Source organism: Miscanthus floridulus, unplaced genomic scaffold (genome assembly GCF_019320115.1).
Source record: "Miscanthus floridulus cultivar M001 unplaced genomic scaffold, ASM1932011v1 os_2481_2, whole genome shotgun sequence".
In the NCBI taxonomy this organism is placed as follows: Eukaryota; Viridiplantae; Streptophyta; class Magnoliopsida; order Poales; family Poaceae; genus Miscanthus; species Miscanthus floridulus.
This window is the reverse complement of record NW_027098327.1, coordinates 77,147-100,684: the sequence shown is the minus strand read 5'-3', so window position 1 is coordinate 100,684 and position 23,538 is coordinate 77,147. Positions and strand designations below refer to the sequence as shown.

Here is a 23,538-nt window from a genome sequence, read left to right as displayed (position 1 = left end):
AAATTTCCAATTCTACCTCAAAAACGCGACTGAACCTAAATCTTTGTCCTTTCATATCTCCTAATACGTTTAGTTTAGGCACAAACGGTAGTAACAAATGTTGTAGAGCTATATGAGGACTACAACTTTGCTTAAAGGTTTTTGGTCTAACTCGGATTATATTGGAAGATATAGAGCTGCAAAGTAGGGCTCATGAAACTGAAAATTCAGGTTTCAGTTATCTCAGACTTAGAATATTTTTGGACTCTGAAAACAGCAGCAGATTCAAAGTTTGAGCCTCGGTATGACTTAGTTCCAAGTTGATCTGGCTCTTGTTCCAAAAACAAAGTTTGTTCTACTCCACTCAAACTTCAACTTTTATTTAAGGTGTAACTCCATGCAAGCACTGTACGCAATTCGTCAACACAGGTCAAAGTAGCATCGCGGTAAAGCTTAAATCTGAGTTTTAGACCGATCGATGCATTTTCTTGACATTTTCCCAACATGAACCTTTCATGACTTTTGTTCATGAGTATAGGTAGAGTTGTTTGATCAAGGTTGCAATGTTTGTTTGTCATCACATGTTCTCATACACCTAATAAAGCAATTCAGGCGAGAACATAACTTGTCATTTCATGTGACTTCTTGATTCCAAATTTCATGAAACTTTTCCAGCGATCCATGTGGGTGGAAATTGATGTGAGGCATATGAAGGGAGCACCTTCAACATTACTTAAGTATATATCCGAAAAGGGGCAATATGCAAGCAAAGGTGTGTTGCCCAAGTTTAAGTTGCAGCTCACTCTTGTAAATTTGATCTTGACACCCTCATCACCACTTAACATGCCATGTTTGAGCTCAAACCCATTGCTTAACTGGTGGCAAACACCTAGGGTGTTACAATTTTCTCCTTGCAAGAGACATCTCTAGACTCATCAACTAGCAAGTAGAATACATCTTGCCCTATGTCTTCAAGGATGGAATGCAAAATCTCATCTACAAAATATTTAATGATGTCTTTTTATATGTCAGAAGACACCAAAAGACTATTATCTGCAGCATCAACTGTTAATGCGTTGGCTAAAGCCAGATCATGCTCAGCTAAGCACTGGTAAAACTCCCTATAATTCCCTCTATTGTAGGATGTCTGAAAGTGCATTTGCCCCCTATATGGGTTTTGGTGTATTGATGACATCCAAATTAGGAACTAATGTGATCTTAATGAGATATGTCGCAGCTATTAGTCCCATGAAAGATTTAAAGAGTTGATAAAGATAAAATGGTATCCCTCAATTCTTGAAGTTATAAAGACGGACAAACTCAAAACGCTCTCCAAAGGTTTTATTTTTATTTTTGAGTTTTGGATCCACCGCACTATAAAGAGGGATGCAAACTTAGTTTGTCTGAGGAAGATAGAGTGCTCAAGCATAAAAATAAAATCAAAAGAGAGACACTCTAGCACTCCACGAGCACATAGATTTTTTTCTGTGACTGTTGGTGTCGGAAGTCCCGACGTAAGCTGGAACTCTCGACCGTCGGAAGTCACGACTCATGCCGAAAGTTCTGACTCCCAGTCACTTAACCTGCGTGGTGACTGTCAGCGACGAAGCCCGGAAAAAATTTAGGTCGGGCTGAACAAAAGTCTACGGCGATTTATCTCTACTATGGCCCCACACAATGGACATATATATAATAGCTTGAATTAATATTATATTGAAACGTTGACCAACGACGAAATTCACAAAATACAGCATGAAAAAAAGATGAAGTTCATTCATACCGACATGACCAATTGTGAAACTAATAATCCCCCCCCCCCCACATTATTCCTCCGAAGTAGCAACCTACACAAAATAGACATAATCGATTAGTCATACATATATTGATATATAGACCTCCAAATTATAAATTTAGAAGAGAATAGAGCGTACCACTACTTTTTTAGGCAATAACATACGTCACTTTTTCATCTCTTGAAACCGCTTTTTGATCTTTTCATTATCAATCTTTCTAAATATCTCCTTCTTAGTATAACATATCATCAAATCATTGAGCCATTCATCACCTATTTTATTGCGCAAATCTATCTTTATAATGTTCAAGGATGAAAATATCCTCTCAACTGAAGCTGTTGCCACTGGTAGTATCAAGATTAGCTCAATGAGACGATAAACCAATTTATAAGATGTGTGCATTTTAGTCTTGACCATAATTTCAGTAACTTTTCCAAGCTCAGTGCATCCAAGAAAGTCTGGAGTTCTTCTAGCACGGTTGACAAATTGTGTAAGATGATTTGGCAAAACAGCAAGTTCACCAATATCAAAATCATCGGCATAAATTTCAGCAAGCCTCACAAGTTTCTTCACATCAAAATTAGAGAAGGAGTCCCTTGGGTTAAAAGCAGCCATGCATACTAATAATTCTAAACTAGTTTCACTGAACCGATGATTCATCTCAGTCAAGAGGGCATCAATGGCGACCAGAAAAAGCTCAACATGATAGTAATGCATATTTGTTACCTTTTGCTTCCTTCTTCTAGGTGTCCCTCTAACATTTATTTCCTTATCCATATCTGGCACTTCAATCTCATTCTTCTTACAGAATGTTATCACTCTTTTGAGTAATGGCTCCCATCCATTTTCCCTCATATCCTGCAAGCTATCTTTCACATCTGAGATCAAATGCATTGCTTCAACTATGTCTTGATCCTTCCTTTGCAAAGCTTGTGACAAAATCTCTGTCGTGCTCAACAATTGTATCATCAAATGCAGGATGAACACAAAATCAAAGCTCTCCATTTTTTTAATTAAACCTAAAGCTCCACCATTATTTCTTGGTTTAATAGAATCTTTTTTCACTATCTCAAGCACATAGAAAGCATAAGGATTTTCATCACGAATCAATTTTTGCACCCCATTAAATTCACCTCTCATATTAGAAGCTCCATCATACCCTTTCCCACGAAGCATAGAGATAGACAAATTGTGACTTGAAAGCATATCAACCAAAGCTTCTTTCAATGCAATAGCTGTACAACTCTGAACATGCTGAAGTCCAAGAAATCTCTCCACCACTTGCCCTTTATCATTCACAAACCTGCACAATACATTTTTTTATATGTTAGTATAATTGTAGAAATAATTGTAATAAAATCTATGCACAAAATAAGCTCTGACCAAAATTGCAATTGTGGAGTATTAACCTTAGAATGACTGCCATTTGCTCTTTTATTGATACATCCCGGGACTCATCAATAAGCACTGAGAATTTTCTACCTCGAATCTCATCCATACTGACAGCTATGACTTCCCCTGCACAAGCTTTTGCAAGATCCTTTTGTATATCTGGAGATATCATCTGACAATTTTTAGAACCTTTTTCATATGCATCATTGACTATATTTACCTTATCTTTATACCAATCAACCATCTCTCTGAACATACCCTTGTTGAGGGAAGTACAACTCTCATCATCTCCATGAAAAGGCTGCCCTTGATATATAAGAAATCTTGCAACATCTAAAGATGATGTTAGATGAATCTCATATCGCTTTTCTTCCTCCATGCTTACCTCAACTATTCTTTGACCCACACTAGTCCTTTGGTTCATAAAATCATCACACTTTAGTCTAGCCTCTGTATGATTCTTGGAAGCACTGTGCTTCTGAAAAGTATCCTTAGCATTCTTCCAATTTATATAACCTTGATGTGCAAAGACAGAACTCCCAAATTTTTCAGGCTTTCCCGAATTAAAGAAAAGATAGCAATATAAGCAAAAAGCAGCATCCTTGGACTCACTATACTCTAGCCAATCAAATTCATCAAACCAAGACTTTTGAAACGCTCTCCATTGATCAACCATCCATTTAGAAGGAAATTTAAATTCATGAGGTTGGGTTGGACCACTCAAAGCATATGCTCTCTTTAATTGGTCTCTAATTGCTGGATCATAAGAATCTATTGGTTTGCGTTGTGCATGGTCAGCAATTAGGTTTGAATGACTAAACTCTTCCCTCAGTTTCTTTGGTTGACTTGTGCTCTCATTAGTATGTGGAGTTGAGCCACTGCCACTGCCACTTGCACTTGAATAGTAGTTCATCAAAGTTCTTTTCGACATACTGAAAATCTAAAAAATTGAAATCTATCATAATCAAACATTCAACACACATCATGGACTGCATACTCAATTTTACAGTTAAAAATGACCCTTAAAAATCACCTACCTGCTCTGTTGCTTGGCTGATGCTCGCCTCCCTGCCTCCAAACTCCAGAGCTTCGTAGCGCTGCACGCTGCGGCCGCCGGCGCCCGCCCACCCACCTTGCGTAGTCAGGTCCTTGCCTGCGGCTGGCCTCCTCGGCTCCCCGCCGCTGTCCAGCAGCAGTGCGCCCACGCCGCTGGGGCAAGGCCGGCGAGCGCCCTGGCCGTCGTGCATCCGCGCCGCTGGGCCGAGCGCCGTGGCCGCCTGCGTCCCGCCCCGCGCGAAGCTGCCAAAAGATGTAGCGAAGAAGGAAGAGGAAGCCGCCGGCGCCGCCGCTAGAATGTCAAGCGAAGAGGAGTCGGGACGGGAGGGATGCAGCGGCCGATGGTACCCCGTACCCAATAGGGTTTGTTTCATGATTGGATTTGGGCCTGTGTTGTGATGCTCTGTCTCTATGAAGGCCCAATAACTAAAAGAGCCATTTTTCCATTTCTAAAATATTTTAGCCCTTCCTAATCCATATAATTAGGCAAAAAAATTAAGGTGGGCTGAGGAAGGGCTCCACGTTCCCTCGATCGGTAGCCTGGGCTAAAGCCTCGGTAGCACGGGCGTTGGCTCCGTCGCTGGTGACTGTGGACGTCGAAAGTCCTGATGTGAGTCAGAACTCCCGACAGTCGGAAGTCACGACCCAAGCTAGGAGTCCTGACATCAGTGGTTCTGCTGGACGGCTGTCTGCGCATGTCGAAACTCCCGACATACGTCAGAAGTTTCGACCATCGGAAGTCCCGACCCATGTTGGGAGTCCCGACACCTGAAGCAGTGCTGGTTGGTTGTTTACCTGTGCACGTCGGAAGTCCCAACATACATCAGAAGTTCCAACATTGACTTGCACGCGCGAACTTTCTGATCCTATGTGAACAGTGCTTTCTATTAACGTCAGAAGTCCTGAGATCTACGTCGAAACTTCTGACGTAGATCTGAATGGTTAGATTTCTACTAAGAGTATAAATATCCCTCTCTTCACTTCTAACCGTTATGGACTCATTCATAGCTGACCTAACTTCGTCCCAATAGCCCCAAGCAAGAAAGACACCCCTCTCCTTTCTCCTTTGCTCCAATCTTCGATTCCCTTAGGTTTTTGAGTGAAAGGAGAGTGGATTAAGTGAGAGAATCACTTTGGCAAGTTTGAGCACTTGATTTCTTCATCAAGCCGGTTGATTTTGCATCTATTACTCTTAGGGCTTTGCCCCTAGCCAGCTAGGCATTGCCTATGAGCTTCCATCTTGTGGAAGAGCCTTGAGAAGTTTGTATTACCCTTTGATTTCTTAGAGAAAAGCTCAAGTGACCTTTGTGGTCGCTTTGAGAGAGGCAAGGAGGTGGAAGAGACTTCGACCTTGGTGGTCACCTCAACAATGAGGACGTAGAAGCTCCTTTGTGGGGTTGCTGAACCTCGGGATAAATCCTTGTGTCATGTATGCTTGTTGTTGTGATTGCTAGAGATTACTTGTATTTGTTTGTCTCTTTCTCTCCCAAACTTTATTTTAGGGTTTGGACTCGATCTACGGTTTGGAGACATTACGGCGTCAAGGGAGTGACCCAACATCCTCACCAAACCACTAGGAAGTGGGGTTGTAAGATTATTTATCCACAAAGTTAAATTTGGCACTACTTTTATAGTTCACGTAGGCGTCGGGACTACTGACGTTTGTGTTGGAACTTCTGATGACATCGGGAGTTCCGACCCAAATGTCGGGACTTCCGACATTGACTGACAAATTTGAACTTAGCATTTACAATTAATTTTAGATACGCCTATTCACCCCCCTCTAGGTATTGTTAGATCCTTTCAATTGGTATCAGAGCAAGGTCTTCTTTTAGCGCTTCATCGCGTAAGAAGAAACAATGTCGGAGTCCAACAAGATGCAAGCCGTTGCCGCCAAAATGGCCAAGAAAATAGCTGAAGAGTTGATGAGTGCTCAAGTCAAGCTCTTTCAAGATGAAATGAAAAAGATGCAAGATGAGATGAGCAAGATGAAGGAAGAATTGAGCAAGAAGGTTGATGATGCAATAAGTGGCAAGAATGATACAAGTGACAAGAATGAAGCAAATAAAGATGTCTCTAGTGATATTGGAGCCGGTGAGCATGCTCATGGAAATGGAATATATTCAAACATGAGTTTTGACAATGGACAACTCATAAAAGGTTCAACACTACATACTCCGTCCATCAACATTGGCAAGCCACCTCACTTTGATGGAACAAGATACACCGATTGGTCTTACAAGATGAAGATGCATCTCATTGCCACAAGACTTTGGGAAGTTGTGGATGTTGGTGTGATGATTCCTACCAAAAGTACCGATAAAGATAGAGAGATAACTCCAGAAGAAGTGCACAACCTCTATCAAAATGCACAAGCCGTAGCATTGCTTGTGTCAAGCCTAGCTCCGGATGAGTTTAGAAAAGTGAATGGAATGGAAAGTGCAAAATAAATTTGGGATACTTTGAAAGTGTCATTTGAAGGAGATAGAAGTGTGAGAAAAGACAACATTGAGTTACTTCATGGCGAATTGGAAAGATTTGTGTTCTTGGAAAATGAAACAACACAATCCATGTTTGATAGGCTCATGGCATTGGTCAACCGCATAAGAGCTCTTGAAAGCACCGAATGGGATAACAACAAGGTTGCTAGAAAGATATTGAGAACCTATAGAGCCAAGAACAACATGCTAGCATCTATGATCATGGAAAGGCCTGGTTATGATGTGATAACACCCCAAGAAGTTCTTTCAAAACTCAAGCATCATGAGTGTCTAGATGAAGATGTAATCAATGCTCATAATCAAAATCCTAATACAATGGGATACAACAAGAGTGCAGCCCTTAAAGCAACTCAACAACATGAAGGTCAAGGTTTAAGTCGAGAGAAGAAGAAGAAAGTGAAGGATGAATCCTCAAGTGGAGAAGAAGATTCTGATGCGAAGGTTGCATTTGTGATTAGAAATCTTAGAAAGTTTATGAAGAAGAAAAGCAACCGCAAGACCTATGGTGATAGAAAAAGGAGATTCAAAAAGAGGTTTTGCTATGGATGTGGTCAAACCGGTCACTTCATAGCCGATTGTCCTAATGATAAGAAGCACAAACACGACAAGAATGAAGACAAGAAGAACAAAGGCAAGAAGAGAGGTGAAGCTTATCTTGGGGAAGAATGGGAGTCAAGTGATAGTGACTCAAGTGATGATGAGAAGAAGAAGGGAGTCGCAAACATCGCCATCCACCACTCTTCTTCATCGACCATGATCTTCCCTGACTCAACTTCACCACCAAAACTCTTCCCCAACCTATCTTCACCACCGAAGCTCTTCTCCAACCTCATCGACAAACAACTACTACACCCCAACTTGTCTCATAGCAAAAGGGGAGAAGGCACATACTACACCTGATTCCTCTAGTGATGAGTATGATAGTTGTGATGGTAACATAGAAGAAATTGAAGCAACCATGATAAAAAAATTTGGTAAAAAGGCCTTCACTAAAATAAAAACATTAATGAAGATATTAGAGAAGAGGGATATATGCTTACAGATGCAAGGGGATATAATCACTCAAGAGAGAGAGAGAAAAACCTTGCTCTTGAAGCATCTATCGCTGAGGAAAAAATGAAGGTTGAGAAGTTAACCGTTGAATTGTCTTTAGCCAATAACTCAATTAGGAAATTGACTAAGGAATATTCCTCGGTTAATGATAAAGTAGCTAGCCTCAAGAATGAGAAGAGTATAGCTCAAGAAAGCCTCACAAGCTTGGAAGAAAAATACTGAAATCTTGAGCTAAACTATAGTACTCTTTGGGCTAGCACTTTAACTTCTCCTAAGGCAACCAAAGATTCTAATGTCTCCACTAGTAATGGTTGTAAAAGATGCTATAAAATTGATGTGAATGCATATACAACTAACATTGTTGAGTTAGAGAAAAAAGACAAGGAGATTCATAGGTTGAAGATGATCTTGAAGAATGGGTGCAAGTGTCAAGAGCAATCCAACAAAACTATATACAAGTCATCAAGGCACCCATCAATTAAGGAAGGCATTGGCTACAATAGGTATGATGGAAAGGCCAATAGAAGGAACATGATCAATGGTGTGCCTTGTGTGAAGTTCAACAAGGGCGTTGCTCTTGATGAGCTTATATGCAAGGCCAACAACAAGGTATACATTCCAAAGATCCAACCTACAAGTAACAAGACAATCAAGATGAAGCAATACGAGGCCCCCAAGCCACAAGCACCACTTCCATGGTGCTATGCTAGTGACTATATGTGTTGTTGGGGCAAGGATGGCAAGATTGTGGTTAAGTATGTTGGTGCCCAAAAGAGAAAGGAAATTATAAGGAGTGTTTGGGTGCCCAAATTTTATGTGACTAACCTCCTAGGACTCAAATCTTTTTGGGTACCTAAAACAAAAGCTTAATTTATCTTTGTAGGAATATTCCTCTGGTGGAATAAGTTGGGTGTTGGATAGTGGATGCCCCAATCATATGACCGGTGAGAAGGACATGTTCACATCATTCCAACCAAGTCATGATCAAAGTGGAAATATTGTATTTGGTGACAATGGAAAAGGAGAAGTCATCGGTTTGGGTAAAATTGCTATATCAAATGATAATTCTATTTCAAATGTCTTACTTGTGAATTCGTTGAGATACAATTTGTTGTCCGTCTCACAACTTTGTGAGATGGGTTATAATTGTATTTTTATGGATAAGGGTGTGGAAGTCTATAGAAGGGAGGATTCCTCTATTGCATTTATGGGTCATTTAAAAGGGAAACTCTATCTAGTTGATTTCACATCAAATAGAGTAAATCCCGAGACTTATTTAATGGCAAAATCTAGCATGGGTTGGTTATGGCATCGCCGACTTGCTCATGTTGGGATGAGGAACATGGCCAAACTTCAAAAAGGCGAATACATCCTTAGACTAACAAATGTTTCTTTTCAGAAAGATAGGATTTGTAGCGCATGCCAAGCGAGAAAACAAGTTGGAGCTAAACATCCCGTCAAGAATGTTGTGACAACCGAAAGGGCATTGGAGTTGCTTCACATGGATATATTTGGACCCATCGCTTATATAAGCATTGGTGGTAACAAATATAGTTATGTAATTGTTGATGATTTTTCTCGTTTCACTTGGGTATTCTTTTTGCGTGAAAAGAGTGAAGTCCAAGGTATCTTCAAGAAGTTTGCAAGAAGAGCCCAAAACGAGTTTGATGTCAAAATCAAGAGAGTTAGAAGTGACAACGAGACGGAGTTCAAGAACACCAACATTGAAGAGTTTCTTGATGAAGAAGGAATCAAGCATGAGTTTTCGGTTCCATACACTCCACAATAAAATGATGTTGTGGAGAGGAAGAACCGAACGCTCATAGAAGCTGCAAGAGCAATGTTGGATGAGTATAAGACTCCAACCAACTATTGGGCGGAAGTGGTCAACATGGCATGCCATGCTATCAACCGCTTATATCTTCACAAGAAAAAAGAAAAGACCGTCTACGAACTTCTAACCAGTAAAAAGCCTAAGATGCACTACTTTAGAGTTTTTGGATCCAAGTGTTTCATACTTAACAAAAAATCCAAAAGCTCTAAGTTTGCACCAAAGGTTGATGAAGGTTTCATGCTTGGTTATGGTACTAACGAACATGGATATCGTGTTTTCAATAAAACCACTGGTTTGATTGAAATCGTGGTAGACGTGACTTTTGATGAAACCGATGGCTCTCAAAAGGAGTAAGTCAATGTTGAGATTGTAGGTATTGAAGAAGTTACACACAAAGCAATCAAGAAGCTTGCCATTGGTGAAGTAAAGCCTGTTGAAGACGAAGATGAAGACCATGTTGTGCATGATGATCTTGATCCAACCATTCATCATGTTTCATCCAATGAACGTGGTGAAGCTTCCACAATAAGAAATAATCAAAATGGGAGATCAAATGAAGCACAAGGTCATTCTCATGAAGATGGTGTCAACAATGAGCAAGCTCAACCTCAACTCAATAATGAAGAAAGAAGTGAAGTCAATCCTCCACAAGCTCATGATTGTGATCCTCCAATCGATCTTGACCATGATGATGACGATGATGGCCCCATACAAAGATCAACTCAAGTGCCACATCTAGAGTGCATCAATCCATTCAATGGGATCATCCCGTTGATAACATATTGGGGAGCATTCGACGAGGGGTAACTACACGTTCCCGTTTAGCAAGTTTTTGTGAACATTACTCATTTGTTTCTCCTTTGGAACCTCATAGGGTGGAAGAGGCACTTGATGATTTGGATTGGATGATAGCCATGCAAGAGGAGTTAAACAACTTCACTCGAAATGAAGTCTGGTCCTTGGTGGAAAGGCCCAAGTAAAATGTGATTGGAACCAAGTGGGTCTTACACAACAAGCAAGATGAGCATGGCGTGGTAACAAGGAACAAGGCAAGGTTGGTGGCTCAAGGATTCACTCAAATTGAAGGCTTGGATTTTGGGGAGACCTACGCACCAGTGGCTAGGCTAGAATCAATTCACATTCTACTTGCCTATGCCGCCCATCATGATTTCAAGCTATATCAAATGGATATGAAGAGTGCATTTCTCAATGGCCCCCTATCCGAGTTGGTGTATGTAGAGCAACCACCGGGCTTTGAAGACCCCAAGTATCCAAACCATGTCTACAAGCTCGACAAGGAGCTCTATGGGCTTAAACAAGCCCCTAGAGCTTGGTATGATTGTTTGAAGGATTTCCTACTCAAACATGGTTTTGAGATAGGAAAGGCCGATGCTACTTTGTTTACTCACAAAGTCAATAATAATATCTTTGTTTACCAAATATATGTCGATGGCATAATATTTGGTAGTACTAATGTGGCTTTTTGTGAGGAATTTAGTAGGATTATGACAAATAGGTTCGAGATGTCCATGATGGGAGAGTTGAAATTCTTCCTTGGATTTCAAATCAAGCAACTCAAGGATGGCACGTTCATAAGTCAAACTAAGTACACCAACGACATGTTGTACAAGTTTAACTTAGACAAGGCCAAGCCCATCAAGGCACCCATGCCAACCAATGGACATCTTGATCTTGATCAAGGAGGAAAGGACGTCGATCAAAAGGTATATCGCTCCATGATTGGATCCCTTCTTTACCTTTGTGCATCTAGGCCCTATATTATGCTTAGCATGTGTATGTGTGCAAGATTTCAAGCTAATCTGAAAGAATGTCATTTGATGGCTGTTAAGAGAATTTTTTGGTATTTAGTGCACACTCCTAATCTTGGCTTGTGGTATCATAAGGGCTCCACTTTTAAGTTACTTGGCTATTCCGATTCGGATTATGCCGGTTGCAAAGTAACCCGAAAGAGTAATACCGGGACTCGCCAATTTATTGGTCGATCCTTGGTGTCTTGGAGCTCTAAGAAGTAAAATTCCATTGCTTTGTCCACCACCGAAGCCAAGTATGTGGCGGCCGGTGCTTGTTGTGCCCAACTACTTTGGATGAAGCAAACCTTAAAGGACTTTGGATGTGAGTTAACCAAGATTCCACTTTTGTGTGACAACGAGAGTGCCATTAAGTTGGCAAACAACCCTGTAAACCACTCTCGAACAAAGCACATAGATATCCGGCATCATTTTTTGATAGACCACGAAGCCAAAGGAGCTATCGTCATTTACCATGTGAGCACCGAAAAACAACTAGCCGATATCTTCACAAAGCCCCTAGATGAGTCAAGATTTTGTGCTTTGAGGAGTGAACTAAATATCATTGATTCTCGTAACGTGGCTTGATCCCTTGCATACACATTTTGTTTGATCTAGTTAGGAGAAAAGAATTAAGAAAACATTATGTGACACTTTCAAAATCTATTTTATAATTTTTATGAGTGACTATTGCTTTGTGCTGGTTGAATGAAATCTAGCCACTTATGAAAATGTTTGTGTCCATCATATTTTTGTCCCACATGGTAGAGTGAGTGTAGGTTGAGGTGTTTTTCAGTTTCCCTATGTCGGAAGTCCCGATGGCCGAAAGTCACGGCTCGCGCCGGAACTCCCGACCACCGAAAGTCCTGACATACGTCGGGAGTCCTGACGTAGATCTAAGTTTTTTACCATGCCGCATCGTTTCACCTGCTCATTTATAACCGGCCCGGTCCCTTTTATTGTGGTTACTCTCTCCATCCCCGCACTCCTGTCGCCATCCATCTCCTCATGCCGCCCTAGCCCTTCCATGTGCCGCCCCCCGACCTTCCTTGCTCCTCCTCGTGCCATCATGCCCTGTCCGTGGCTCTAGCCTGCCGGAGGTTCCGGCTACCCTCCCTTCCGGTTGTGCTACCGGGAGTCCTGCCGTCTCTTTCGACCACCGCCCGTGCTTTGATCTCCTTCCTCGGCTCGGTGGTGTGGTGGGGATTCCGTTCATGGTGGTGCTCAGGATCATCGATTTGTTCATGGACATCAATTTCGTCCTTCTCCATCTCCTCTTTGCTTGATTCAAGGTACTACCATGGCGCCCTAACCCTATTATCAATGTACCTTGCATTTTGCCTCTATTCTTTCTCCCTCTCTACTCCTCTGTCCTCCTTGTATGAATGTGTGTCATGATTTGAAGCCCCTTGAATGGGATGGTCGCCATGTGCACCGGAAGTCCCGGTGGCCGTCGGAGTTTCCGCCCGTCGAAACTCCCGACGCCAAGCCGGAACTCCCGGCTGTCGGAAGTCCCGACTACGGCCAGGACTCCTAACCCTAGGATGACCACTCCATTCATATTTCTTCAATTCTTGATGTTCGTTCATGTCTCGTTGTATTGTTTCTTAGTTCCACTTCGTGTTCTTTGTAGTCATGGACGGTGGCAGTCCCTCATGTAATAAGGAGAAGCGATCCAAGAAGAACCAAGATCATGCCGCTATCCCCAAGCCGTCTGGCCACACCAAAGTGGCATATCACCATGCTGGTGCTGGAGGTCCCCGTGCTACTGTTGGTGGTTCCCGTGCCTGTTGCCATGACAATCAAGGATCATTGACTGCCGCTCCTCCTCCTGCTCTAGCCTTTGTTGGGGATGTTCTGATTGTTGATGCCGAAGAAGAAGCTCTTGAGCATGCCGACCGCACCATTGCTGCTCCACTAACTCGCACCCTGACTCATGGTCTGGGCTTCGTCTCTCAGCTCATTCCCTTCCTGGGTGTTTTGCCAATCATACGGGAGCCCGCCATGGCTCCTAATCCTGCTAGTGGTTGGACTCCTCCTCTACTAGTGGACTACCATCACCGGGTTAAGGACATCAGGTCCATGAGGGGAAGGAACCTTTATGTTGAGGATGAGAAGGATCTAGGCTTGAGTATCGTTTCTAGCACCCATTCTATTATGACTTCTATGATTCCATTCTCTATCTGAAGTTTTTGAAGAAGAGGGAGCCACTGGTCCTTTAGATGAAGTGCATTGATGCATACTCTCTTGGTAAGTACAAGGAGCCCGAGCGGGAGCAGATGGTTTATGATATACACCCAATAGGGTAGTCATACTTGCTGGAGTTTAGGAAGCATTAGAACAATGAGCTCATCTATCAGTTTTATGCTTCCTATCATCATGAGAGAGACCCTACCGGTGCTATTGACTTTATTCATTGGACCACTGAAGGCAAGCATTATAAGGTGGACTTCATCACTTTCTCTCGCCTTTTTAGTTTGAGTCACACCGACCGCACTGCACCTGAGTTGACTGAGTATGATGATGTAGCTTTGGAGGAGTACCAACACATGTACCTTGATGGACATACAATTGATGGACAGGCAGTATATCTGAACCCATATTACTATGTCCTTAATAACATTCTAAGATAGATCTTGTATCCGAAGCGAGGTTACTCCACCTTCCTTCGTGATGATTCTCAGAAGGTGCTTCAATGATTTGGAGATGAGTTTTAGAAATTTTCCATCAGTAGATACATTTGGAACAAGACACATGATGCTATTGAGGATCTGGTGAAGCATCTTCCCTATGCACCATACATTATGCATGTCATTAAGCAAGTGTCCGACATTCGGTTCCCCATAGACACTCAGCACAATCTCCTAAACATTTCCAACAAGACATCCATCTCTGCTGCAAGAGAACTGAGGGAGAAAGGTGCTACAACCAAAGCAAAAGGGAAAGGTGTCTCAGGTTCTCGCTCTCACCGTGGTGCTTCACCACCTGCTGTTGTTGCTTGCTCTTCTAGTGTCGAGCCCCTCTCTTCATCCTCCTCGGGTAAGAAGCCAAGCAAATTCAAGTTCCTCATGACATACATGCTTGGATAGTGTTGTGCTAGTGCTCAACGTGAGCACGATATGCAAGAGAGGCTCTACCGGTTGGAACAACACGTAGGGATTGTGTCTTCTCCTCCGCCGTTGTTTGTGCCTCCCCATGATCCGTTGGCTTTATGTGATGAGGCTTGTGCGATATATGAAGATGATGCGACTTCTCGCCCTCATGGCAAGGGCAAGGCGACGAAAGAAGATGAGGAATACATAGAGGAGGATGATGATGAAGATGACGATGGTGGTTAGGACAGTGACCAAGATGAGAATGATGACTACGAGGATGAGTAGTTGGTTTTTTATGTGGCCTACTCCTTTTGGCACTTGTTGACAAAGGGGGAGTGTTAGGCTTTGATATCTTGTAATAAGTTAGTTATTGGTCATTTTGTTTCGAGACTTAAAAACCTGTATCTTGTGTGAACTATTTCATGTGGTGGCTACCTTGTGATGGACAACTTTATAGATATGTTTGTGATGAATGATTGTAGGACAAGTAATGGTTATTTATCTAACTTATTCGCTTGTACTTGTCTATACTTGTGATGGTGAATGGTTTTTAGATGGCCATGTGTTGCTTAAGTTTTTTTACTTTGAAATCTTGGCCATCATACTCTTTTTTTACTTGTTGTGTGAAATAACATGTCATATTGCATTTCTTTTCACGGATATCTATTTGTTCACACACACTTGTTGCACCCCACGGATTGCAAAATTTAGGGGGAGCTTTTGTCTTGATGTATACAAATCATGTATAGTTGATTCTAATTGAAATTCAAATTCATGCATACATCAAGGGGGAGCTCTTCATAAATTTTGGGGTTCAAAAGCTTTAAATTCTTTCATTCTTATAAAAGCCTAAGTTGGTTGTCATCAATTACCAAAAAGGGGAAGATTGAAAGTGCATTTGCCCCCTATGTGGGTTTTGGTGTATTGATGACATTCAAATTAGGGACTAATGTGATCTTAATGAGATATATCACGGCTATTAGTCCCATGAAAGATTCAAAGAGTTGATAAAGATGAAATGGTATCCCTCAATTCTTGAAGTTGCAAAGGTGGACGAACTCAAAATTCTCTCCAAAGGTTTTATTTTTGTTTTTGAGTTTCGGATCTGCCGTCCTATAAAGAGGGATGCAAACTTAGTTGTTCTGAGGAAGATAGGGTGCTCAAGCATAAAAATAAAATCAAAAGAGAGACACTCTAGCACTCCATGAGCATGTAGATTTTTTTCTATGATTGTTGGTGTCGGAAGTCACGACTCATGCCGGAAGTTCCGACTCCCAGTCACTTAACTTGTGCGGTGACTATGGACGTCGGAAGTCCCGACATGAATCGGAACTCCCGACAGTCGAAAGTCCCGACCCAAACCGAGAGTCCCGGCATCAATGGTTCTGCTGGCTGGCTGTCTGCGCATGTTGGAACTCCCAACGTACGTCAGAAGTCCTGACACCTGAAGTGGTGCTGGCTGGTTGTTTACCTGCGCACATCAAAAGTCCTGACATACGTCGAAAGTTCCCACCATCGAAAGCCTCGATGTTTGCCGGGAGTTCCGACATTGACTTGCACGCGTGGACTTCTGATCATGTTTGAACAGTGCTTTCTATTAACGTCGAAAGTCCCGAGATCTGCGTTGAAACTTCCAACGTAGATCTGAACGGTTAGATTTCTACTAAGAGTATAAATACCCCTCTCTTCACTTCTAACCGTTATAGACTCATTCACAGCTGACCTAACTTTGTCCCAACAACCCCAAGCAAGAAAGGCACCCCTCTCCTCCCTCCTTTGCTCCAATATTTGATTCCCTTAGGGTTTTGAGTGAAAGGAGAGTGGATTAAGTGAGAATCACTTTGACAAGCTTGAGCACTTGATTTCTTCATCAAGCCAGTTGATTTTGCGTCTATTACTCTTAGGGCTTTGCCCCTATCCGGCTAGGCGTTGCCCAATAGCTTCCATCTTATGGAAGAGCCTTGGGAAGTTTGTATTACCCTTTGATTTCTTAGTGGAAAGCTCAAGTGATCTTTGTGGTCGCTTTGAGAGAGGCAAGAAGGTGGAAGAGACTCTGACCTTGGTGGTCACCTCAACAACGAGGACGTAGGAGCTCCTTTGTGGGGTTGCTGAACCTCGGGATAAATCATTGTGTCCCATGTGCTTGTTGTTGTGATTGCTAGAGATTACTTGTATTTGCTTGTCTCTTTCTCTCCCAAACTTTATTTTAGGGTTTGGACTCGATCTACGGTTTGGAGGCATTATGGCATCAAGGGAGTGACACAACATCTTTACCAAACCACTAGGAAGTGGGGTTGTAAGATTATTTATCCACAAAGTTAAATTTGGCACTGCTTTTGTAGTTCACGTAGGCATCGGGACTGCTGACGTTTGTGCTAGAACTTCTGACGACGTCGGGAGTTCCGACCCAAATGCCGGGACTTCCGACATTGACTGACAAATTTGAACTTAGCATTTACAGTTAATTTTAGATACGCCTATTCACCCCTCTCCTCTCTCTAGGCATTGTTAGATCCTTTCAATGTATTTGACCCATCAAGACCCCGAAAAGACAAACATTGCTTTAGTAGCAATCTAGCAGTATCAATGGCACCACTGAGTCGAACATAATATGCATTCTTAGAAGACTCGAGCTATTTGTGTAAAGCAACATCAATGTGTTGTTCTTTTTGCAACAGAACTTCACTTTTTTTCAATGCTACATTGTGAGGGCTGCCAACTCCACCAACATGCTTCTTTAATCTATCTTTATTATTCCAACAATTCCAACCATCTACGACAAATGACTTGTAACCGGCTCCTTTCTTAGTAGGGTCTCTAAACAAGAAACATGTAAAGCAATATGCTTTATTAGTGGACTCGCTGTACTCAACCAATTTTCAAATTCATCAAACCATTCTAGATTAAACATTCTACATTTTGCTTCAATCCATGTCCCTGGAAAATCAAGAGTGCGAGGTTGACAAGGCCCATTTAGCAAATACTTTCTTCTTACTGAATCTCGAAGATTAGGATGATAAGCACGTATATCTTTCCTTTTGCCTGGATCAAATTGGATCTCCTCCTCCCAATTGATTTCCTCTGGAGCTAAAACACGAACATTGGTTTCTTGTTGATGAGGTTCATGAGAAGTATTAGCATTGCTAACAGCCCTCGGATTGCTAACATAATCTGGCGCTTTCCTTTTCAACCATCTATCCATAAGCTTACCTATCATTGCACGTTATTCCAAAGAATTAAGTGAGAAAAAACAAATATTTCATTTGATCAAAGATTCAAAGATGCAGAAGCTTACTCGACATGAGCTCTGGCGACTTGGCGATGAGCTCTAGCAGTCCTGTCGGCGTGGCAATCCGGTGGCCATGATCCGTGAGGCATGAGCCGTGAGCAACGTTTTCCCCCTCGCAATGGTCACAATTTTGGGCAGGCGAAGCGACAGCCTTGCCCACTCCGTCTCTCCGCTTCATAGTTGTCGTAGAGTTACAGTCGCGGTGAAAGTTTCTACGCGAAGGAAATGATGCATCATGCGTTCAGCATTTAGTCTATTTCCTAGACATCCTAGCTGGGCCGACCGCACGGCAAGATTGGCCTACTTGTGGCCTATGAACGCATCAAGCATGGACTCACGGTGGTGCACATGTTTAGCCCAGGATAATGCATAAGAAGTAAAAATTACTTCCTGTTAACTTATATTTTGATTTTACCTTGGTGCTGGTGCACTCAGGTCAGCCCACGTAGCTTTGCCCCTGTGAGGCCGCCAGGCGCCGCTGCGTGATGCATTAATCTGCGCCCTGCGGCTTGCTATTTGTTGCCGCTTCATGCAGGCTAGCCTAGGCCCCTCGTACTCAAGTGCCCTTTGTTCTTTCGTGTGGGTGTGGCCGAAAATGCTGGCTAGGAGCACACGATGCGTGCTTGATCCACCTTCGCAACGTTTGTCGTCCTGATCTGAGTAATTACCGGGTCATGGGAAATGTTTCAGAACCCAAATCCATGCGACAGCTAGCCATTTGGCCTGTTCGCTGGTTGCTTTCTGGACTGATAAACCCGGTTGATGCTGATTTATTGTGAAAGGAAAACACCGTTGGCTGGCTGATAAGCCCTGCCTAAAACCAACAAGCGAACGGGCTGATTATCCGTGGAGCCACAATGTTGCGCCCGCCCAGCCCGGGCCTCCCCTACATGCATCTGCCAAAATATCTCATCTGGGCTCCTGAATTACACGAGTCGTCTAGCTACACCAGGCAAGATATTACATGCTTCTCTGATTATTAGCTTCCAGATGCCCACACCACATCCAATGGTAATCGCCCCGTCGTTTGACTTATAAGCCGTATTTTTTCAGCCAACGAATAGTATTTTTCTCTCACAACAAATCAACCAATAATATTTTTTAAACATGGCTTATCAGCTAAATGAACATGGCAAATGTTATCATCAGGTTCATAATTGGAGAGAAGCAAATATTAGCTGTCATGGTCTCAGCCCTAAGAGCAACTCCAGTGGAGCCCCTAAACAAGCCCCTATTCCAATTTTAGGGGCTTGAGCAAAAAAAACACTCCAATGGGGCTCCTACTTGGACTCTCATTTTAGGAGAACTCCCAAAATTTAGTTTTAGGTCTCCAGGAACCAGGGGCTCCTATTCCGCCCCCGACGCCCTCCCGCCGCCACCCCACCGCCACGACCGCCGCTCCTCCACCGCCGCTTCTCTTCCCGCATGCGGCCGCATCCTTCTCCTCTCCACACGAGCACCGCGGAAGCTCCTCCCCACAGCGACTCCTCCCAGCTCCTCTTCCTCTTCTCCCGCCGGTTCTGCTCCTATGGATGGCAGCGTGTCAGGAGGATTCTCTGGAGGTGGGCTGCCTCCCCATTCGTCGGTGTCTACCATGCGACATCATGCTCCGTTCGTCGCGTCGCATTCCCGTCCTCCCACGTCATCTTCTCTCGACACCAACCTACCTGGTTGCCAAGAACATCCTTCTCCCAGCGGCGGCAGTGGTGGCAGGATGCCTTCTCCCACCGACAGTGGCAGCGGCAGTAGGATGCCTTCTCCCAACGGTAGCGGCAGTGGTGGTCGGATGCCTTCTCCTAGCTGTGGCGGCATTGGTGCCGGCGTCGGCTTCTCTCGTTGGCTCCCCAACGACCCACCTCCACTCGGCCCTCGCGTGTTGAACTTCACAGAGCCTCACGCCACCACCTGGGACGCCTGCAGAATGACAACATCACCAACAAAAGTGTACGAGGTCACCGGCGATCACTTTAGCCCCAACCATTGGAATCCTGACTACTCGGTGAGTTTAGCCCCAAAGATTATGTTCTATATGCTCCAAAGATTAGTGTCTCAATGTGAATGCTATCTGACGCCAATGGGTCTGAATGCCATTTGAGTTATGATGCTAATATTTTGTGTGAATGTGAAACTGAATTTTTGGTGCATGCACAATTGATGGACATGTGACCTCAATGTCTGCAATGACAGCTCCGAGTTGGGATAGATTTGGTGTTAGTTGGGGAGGGATTTTCTAGCTGAGCATCATTTGGTTGTTGGCATGCTCAATTCTTGTCATGAGCAATTGTCATGCTATGAATTTTTTTATCAGTCATGAATACTAGCAGTCATAGTAGATGGCATTCAGTTAGATTGTTGACTATCTATTTGCCACTGTACTCATTTTTAGTTTCACTGAAAATTGACTGTCTCTTATTCTTTGCAGCAACCATGGGCTTCAAGTTCACAATATTTCACAAACATAATGACATAGGAAATGGATGATGATTTGGAATTGGTGAATCAGCAGGCTGCCACTCCAAGTACCGGCGAGAAAGGAGCATCCAAGCGAGGCAGTAACTACACTAGTCTTGAAGATATCCAACTTTGCAAATCCTGGATTCATATCAGCAATGACCCTATCACAGGGAATGATTAGATAGGAAAAACTTATTGGGAGAGGATTGCTAATGATTTCTACAGGAACAGGGACTTTGAGTCCGATAGGACTCCAAATTCACTCGAGCATCGCTTTGGAATCATACTAAAGGAGTGCATGAAATTCCAAGGCTACTACGAGGAGGTCGAGCGTCGTCATCCAAGTGGCGTCCCATACAAAGAACATGTATGTCATCTTGCACTTGGTTCATCCCATATGTTGTCGCTGCTATATATCTAATCACGCACTTGATCTTTGTTGCAGTTGCTGGAAGCCCATGAAAGGTATGCTAGAAAAGCGAAGGGCAAAAAATGTCAATTCGAAGAATGCTGGCTCACGTTGAGGCATACTCAGAAGTTTGAATCAACACTTGAAGTCAGCAAGAGGCCAGCCAAGTCCAGAGAGCTCAACCTCTCTGTAGGAACTCAACAAGACTATGACTCAACTGCCCAAGGCCAAGAGAGCTCTTCAATTCCTTCTGCCAAGACAACCCGACCTCTGGGTAGAAAGCAATCCAAAGAGAAGCTGAAAAAATGGAGAGGATGAGTACAAGGATATGATGCAAACCTTAGTGGTACTCAAGACTGAGGAATATAAGATGAAGAAAGAAAGGTGGGACAAGGATATGATGCTTGAGCAGCGTAGGATTGAGGTGGAAGAGCGGCGTCTGCAGTGGGAGCAAGAATAGAAAGTTATGTTTTGTGATGTCACCACCATGGATGATGATCAAATGGCATATGTGAAGGCAAAGAGAGCTCGGATTGTGAAGGAGATGAGCGGTAGTGTAAGCGAGACGGCTAGTGGTGAGAGTGGAGTGTAGGTTTCATGAGAGTGGAGTGGTCATTTCTTAAGTTTATGTCTCAAGAAAATTAGCATCTTATTGCTCTCTGTTGTTATTGCTCTCTGTTGAAAAGCTTGGTGTGTTCTTCAGTTCAATGAGGGTACTATGTGTAATATGAATTATGTAGTCTGCAAACTATGGCTGTGCCTTGGTCATTTGTGAAAGACCTTTTCCTTTAGTTTGAATTATGTGCCTTGCTCTCTGTCTTTGCTTGATAATCAGTGTACTGAATCTGAATGTGCTACATAATATATTACATTTCATTCCCAACAGTTTAGAGAAAGCTTGCCTAGCTCTAGGACTATTATACATTTTTACTTTCATTCACAAAAGTTCAAAAGCATGCCACTTCCATTCAGTGTTGCTTCATTGCTACTAAAAACTGAACCAAAGTGTTATAGTATAAGTGGTAGAAAAAGTGCTTCACTGGTTGTTTATGCCACTGCACAACACATGACTTTTGTAGCAGCTGATGTCCTACAGCAGTTGATGTCCTTCATTGAGACTGTACCCAATAATCCAGAACATATAAGCAATTTGCTAACCACAGCAGGAAGCCTCAATCGTAAATCAAAAGCATCAAAATCCCTGGTGTAATTAAACATTATGAATAGTTCAAATCTGCAGAATAACAGCAGTAGTTAAATAATTACAACTAGAAAGCTCTTATGAGTGAATAAGTTTACTGAGCTACCAAACAGGCCCTATCCAATTTCTACAACACAACTCTCATTCAGATGGCCATGCAAACCAAGAATATAGGAAAAAGACACATACAGTCCTAACTATCTAGAACTATTAGTTCTAACTATCTAGAACTATGAATTGCCCACAAGTGCTCTACAAGGTCATCCCGAAGTCGCTCATGTGAAGACCTATCCTCAATCTTGTCGTGTATCTTCAGGAAGTCCTCTAGCACAAGCGGATTACGACGTTGGTAGTCCATAGGTTGCAACACAGGGACACCCTCCTGATGGTAGTTAAAATCATCTTCCTCATCTCGCTCATCCTCAATGATCATGTTGTGCAAGACTACACAAGCTTGCATTATATACCATAGATCTTCCTTGTCCCACATTCTTGCAGGACCCCGCACAATTGCAAAGTGAGCTTGGAGTACCCCAAACACTCTTTCCACATCTTTCCTCGCTGCTTCTTGTGCCATTGTGAAGTGGATCTTCTTGTTGCCCTGTGGATGTTGAAAAGCTTTGACAAACGTTGCCCAGGCTGGGTATATCCCATCAGTAAGATAGTACCCCATTGTGTACTTGTTTCCATTGACCATGTATTCCACTTGTGGCGCCGTCCCAGAAGTCAAACTCTGAAATAGTGGAGAGCGGCGCAAAACGTTGATATCATTTAGAGAACCAGGAAGGCCAAAGAATGCATGCCATATCCATAAATTTTGTGATGCAATGGCCTCAAGGATCATGGTCGGCCCATCTTCCTTCCCTTCATATGCTCCTCTCCAACCTACTGGGCACTTGTCCCATTTCCAATGCATGCAATCAATGGAACCAAGCATACCTGGGAAGCCTCTTACACTATTAATTGCCAACAGCCTGGCTGTGTCCTGGGCATTGAGGGCCCTCAAGTATTCTTCACCAAAGACATCGACGACAACCTTCATAAGATGTTTCAGACACTCAATGATTGTGCTCTCTCCCATCCTCACATACTCATCCAAGAAGTCTACTGAAATACCATAGGCAAGCATCCAAACGGCGGCAATAACCTTCTGTATGGGAGAGGCGCCAAGAGTTTCGATGGCATCGGGCTTCTGACGGAAATAGTCATCATGAGACCCCACTGCATCCACTATCCGCAGAAAGAGAGACCTGGACATCCAAAACCTCCTTCTAAAATGTTTCTCAGTGTATACACACTGGTCCACGAAGTAGTCTAGATAGATGCGATTGTGACCTTCGAAAATGTTCCGTGGCACTTTGCAGTGACCCGGCAACGATCCACGAAACTTTTTCTTGCACTTGTTTCTCCTTGAGCCCTCAAGAAGACCAGCAATGATGAAGAGGTCGTCATCATCAGATTCATCCTCTTCATCCCATCCTCGACGAGCTCTAGTTCCAAACCTTGACATCTGCCATAGCAACAAAATGTTTAGGTTCTTGTAGTGTATTAATGACTCATCAGATTCATGACTCAATGATATAATTGGCATACACACTGCATACTGTATGCTTCAACACTGCATACTGCATACACACTGCAGATGTGTTCTAGCACAAACTAGTATGCTTCAAC

At 43.0% G+C, this 23,538-nt stretch overlaps 2 protein-coding genes and 1 pseudogene across 2 annotated transcripts; 1 reads left to right on the top strand and 2 right to left on the bottom strand.

The window, feature by feature from the left end:
* Positions 1–1,937: 1,937 nt before the first annotated feature.
* LOC136535032 (uncharacterized) lies at positions 1,938–4,594 on the bottom strand. Its single transcript, XM_066527381.1, has 4 exons — positions 4,202–4,594; positions 3,550–3,717; positions 3,182–3,336; positions 1,938–3,075 (listed from the first exon to the last, which is right to left on the bottom strand). The coding sequence occupies exons 1-4, from the start codon at positions 4,592–4,594 to the stop codon at positions 1,938–1,940; spliced, it is 1,854 nt and encodes a 617-aa protein (XP_066383478.1).
* Positions 4,595–19,394: 14,800 nt separating this feature from the next.
* LOC136535031 (uncharacterized) lies at positions 19,395–21,255 on the top strand (annotated as a pseudogene).
* An 829-nt stretch (positions 21,256–22,084) lies between these two features.
* On the bottom strand, positions 22,085–23,335 carry LOC136535029 (protein ALP1-like). The gene has a single exon (XM_066527378.1). It carries the CDS (start codon positions 23,120–23,122, stop codon positions 22,085–22,087), a length of 1,038 nt encoding a protein of 345 aa, XP_066383475.1. The 5' UTR covers positions 23,123–23,335.
* Between the last annotated feature and the right edge of the window lie 203 nt (positions 23,336–23,538).

What these genes read in the sequence shown, in the direction of transcription:
- LOC136535032 (XM_066527381.1), bottom strand. Translation starts at nt 4,594, where the DNA reads ATGAAACAAACCCTATTGGGTACGGGGTACCATCGGCCGCTGCATCCC. An exon ending in TCAGCCAAGCAACAGAGCAG is followed by an intron (nt 3,718 to 4,201) that starts GTAGGTGATTTT and finishes AATTCGGGAAAG; the next exon opens with CCTGAAAAATTTGGGAGTTC. An exon ending in CAAATGGCAGTCATTCTAAG is followed by an intron (nt 3,076 to 3,181) that starts GTTAATACTCCA and finishes TGTATTGTGCAG; the next exon opens with GTTTGTGAATGATAAAGGGC.
- LOC136535029 (XM_066527378.1), bottom strand. Translation starts at nt 23,122, where the DNA reads ATGTCCAGGTCTCTCTTTCTGCGGATAGTGGATGCAGTGGGGTCTCAT.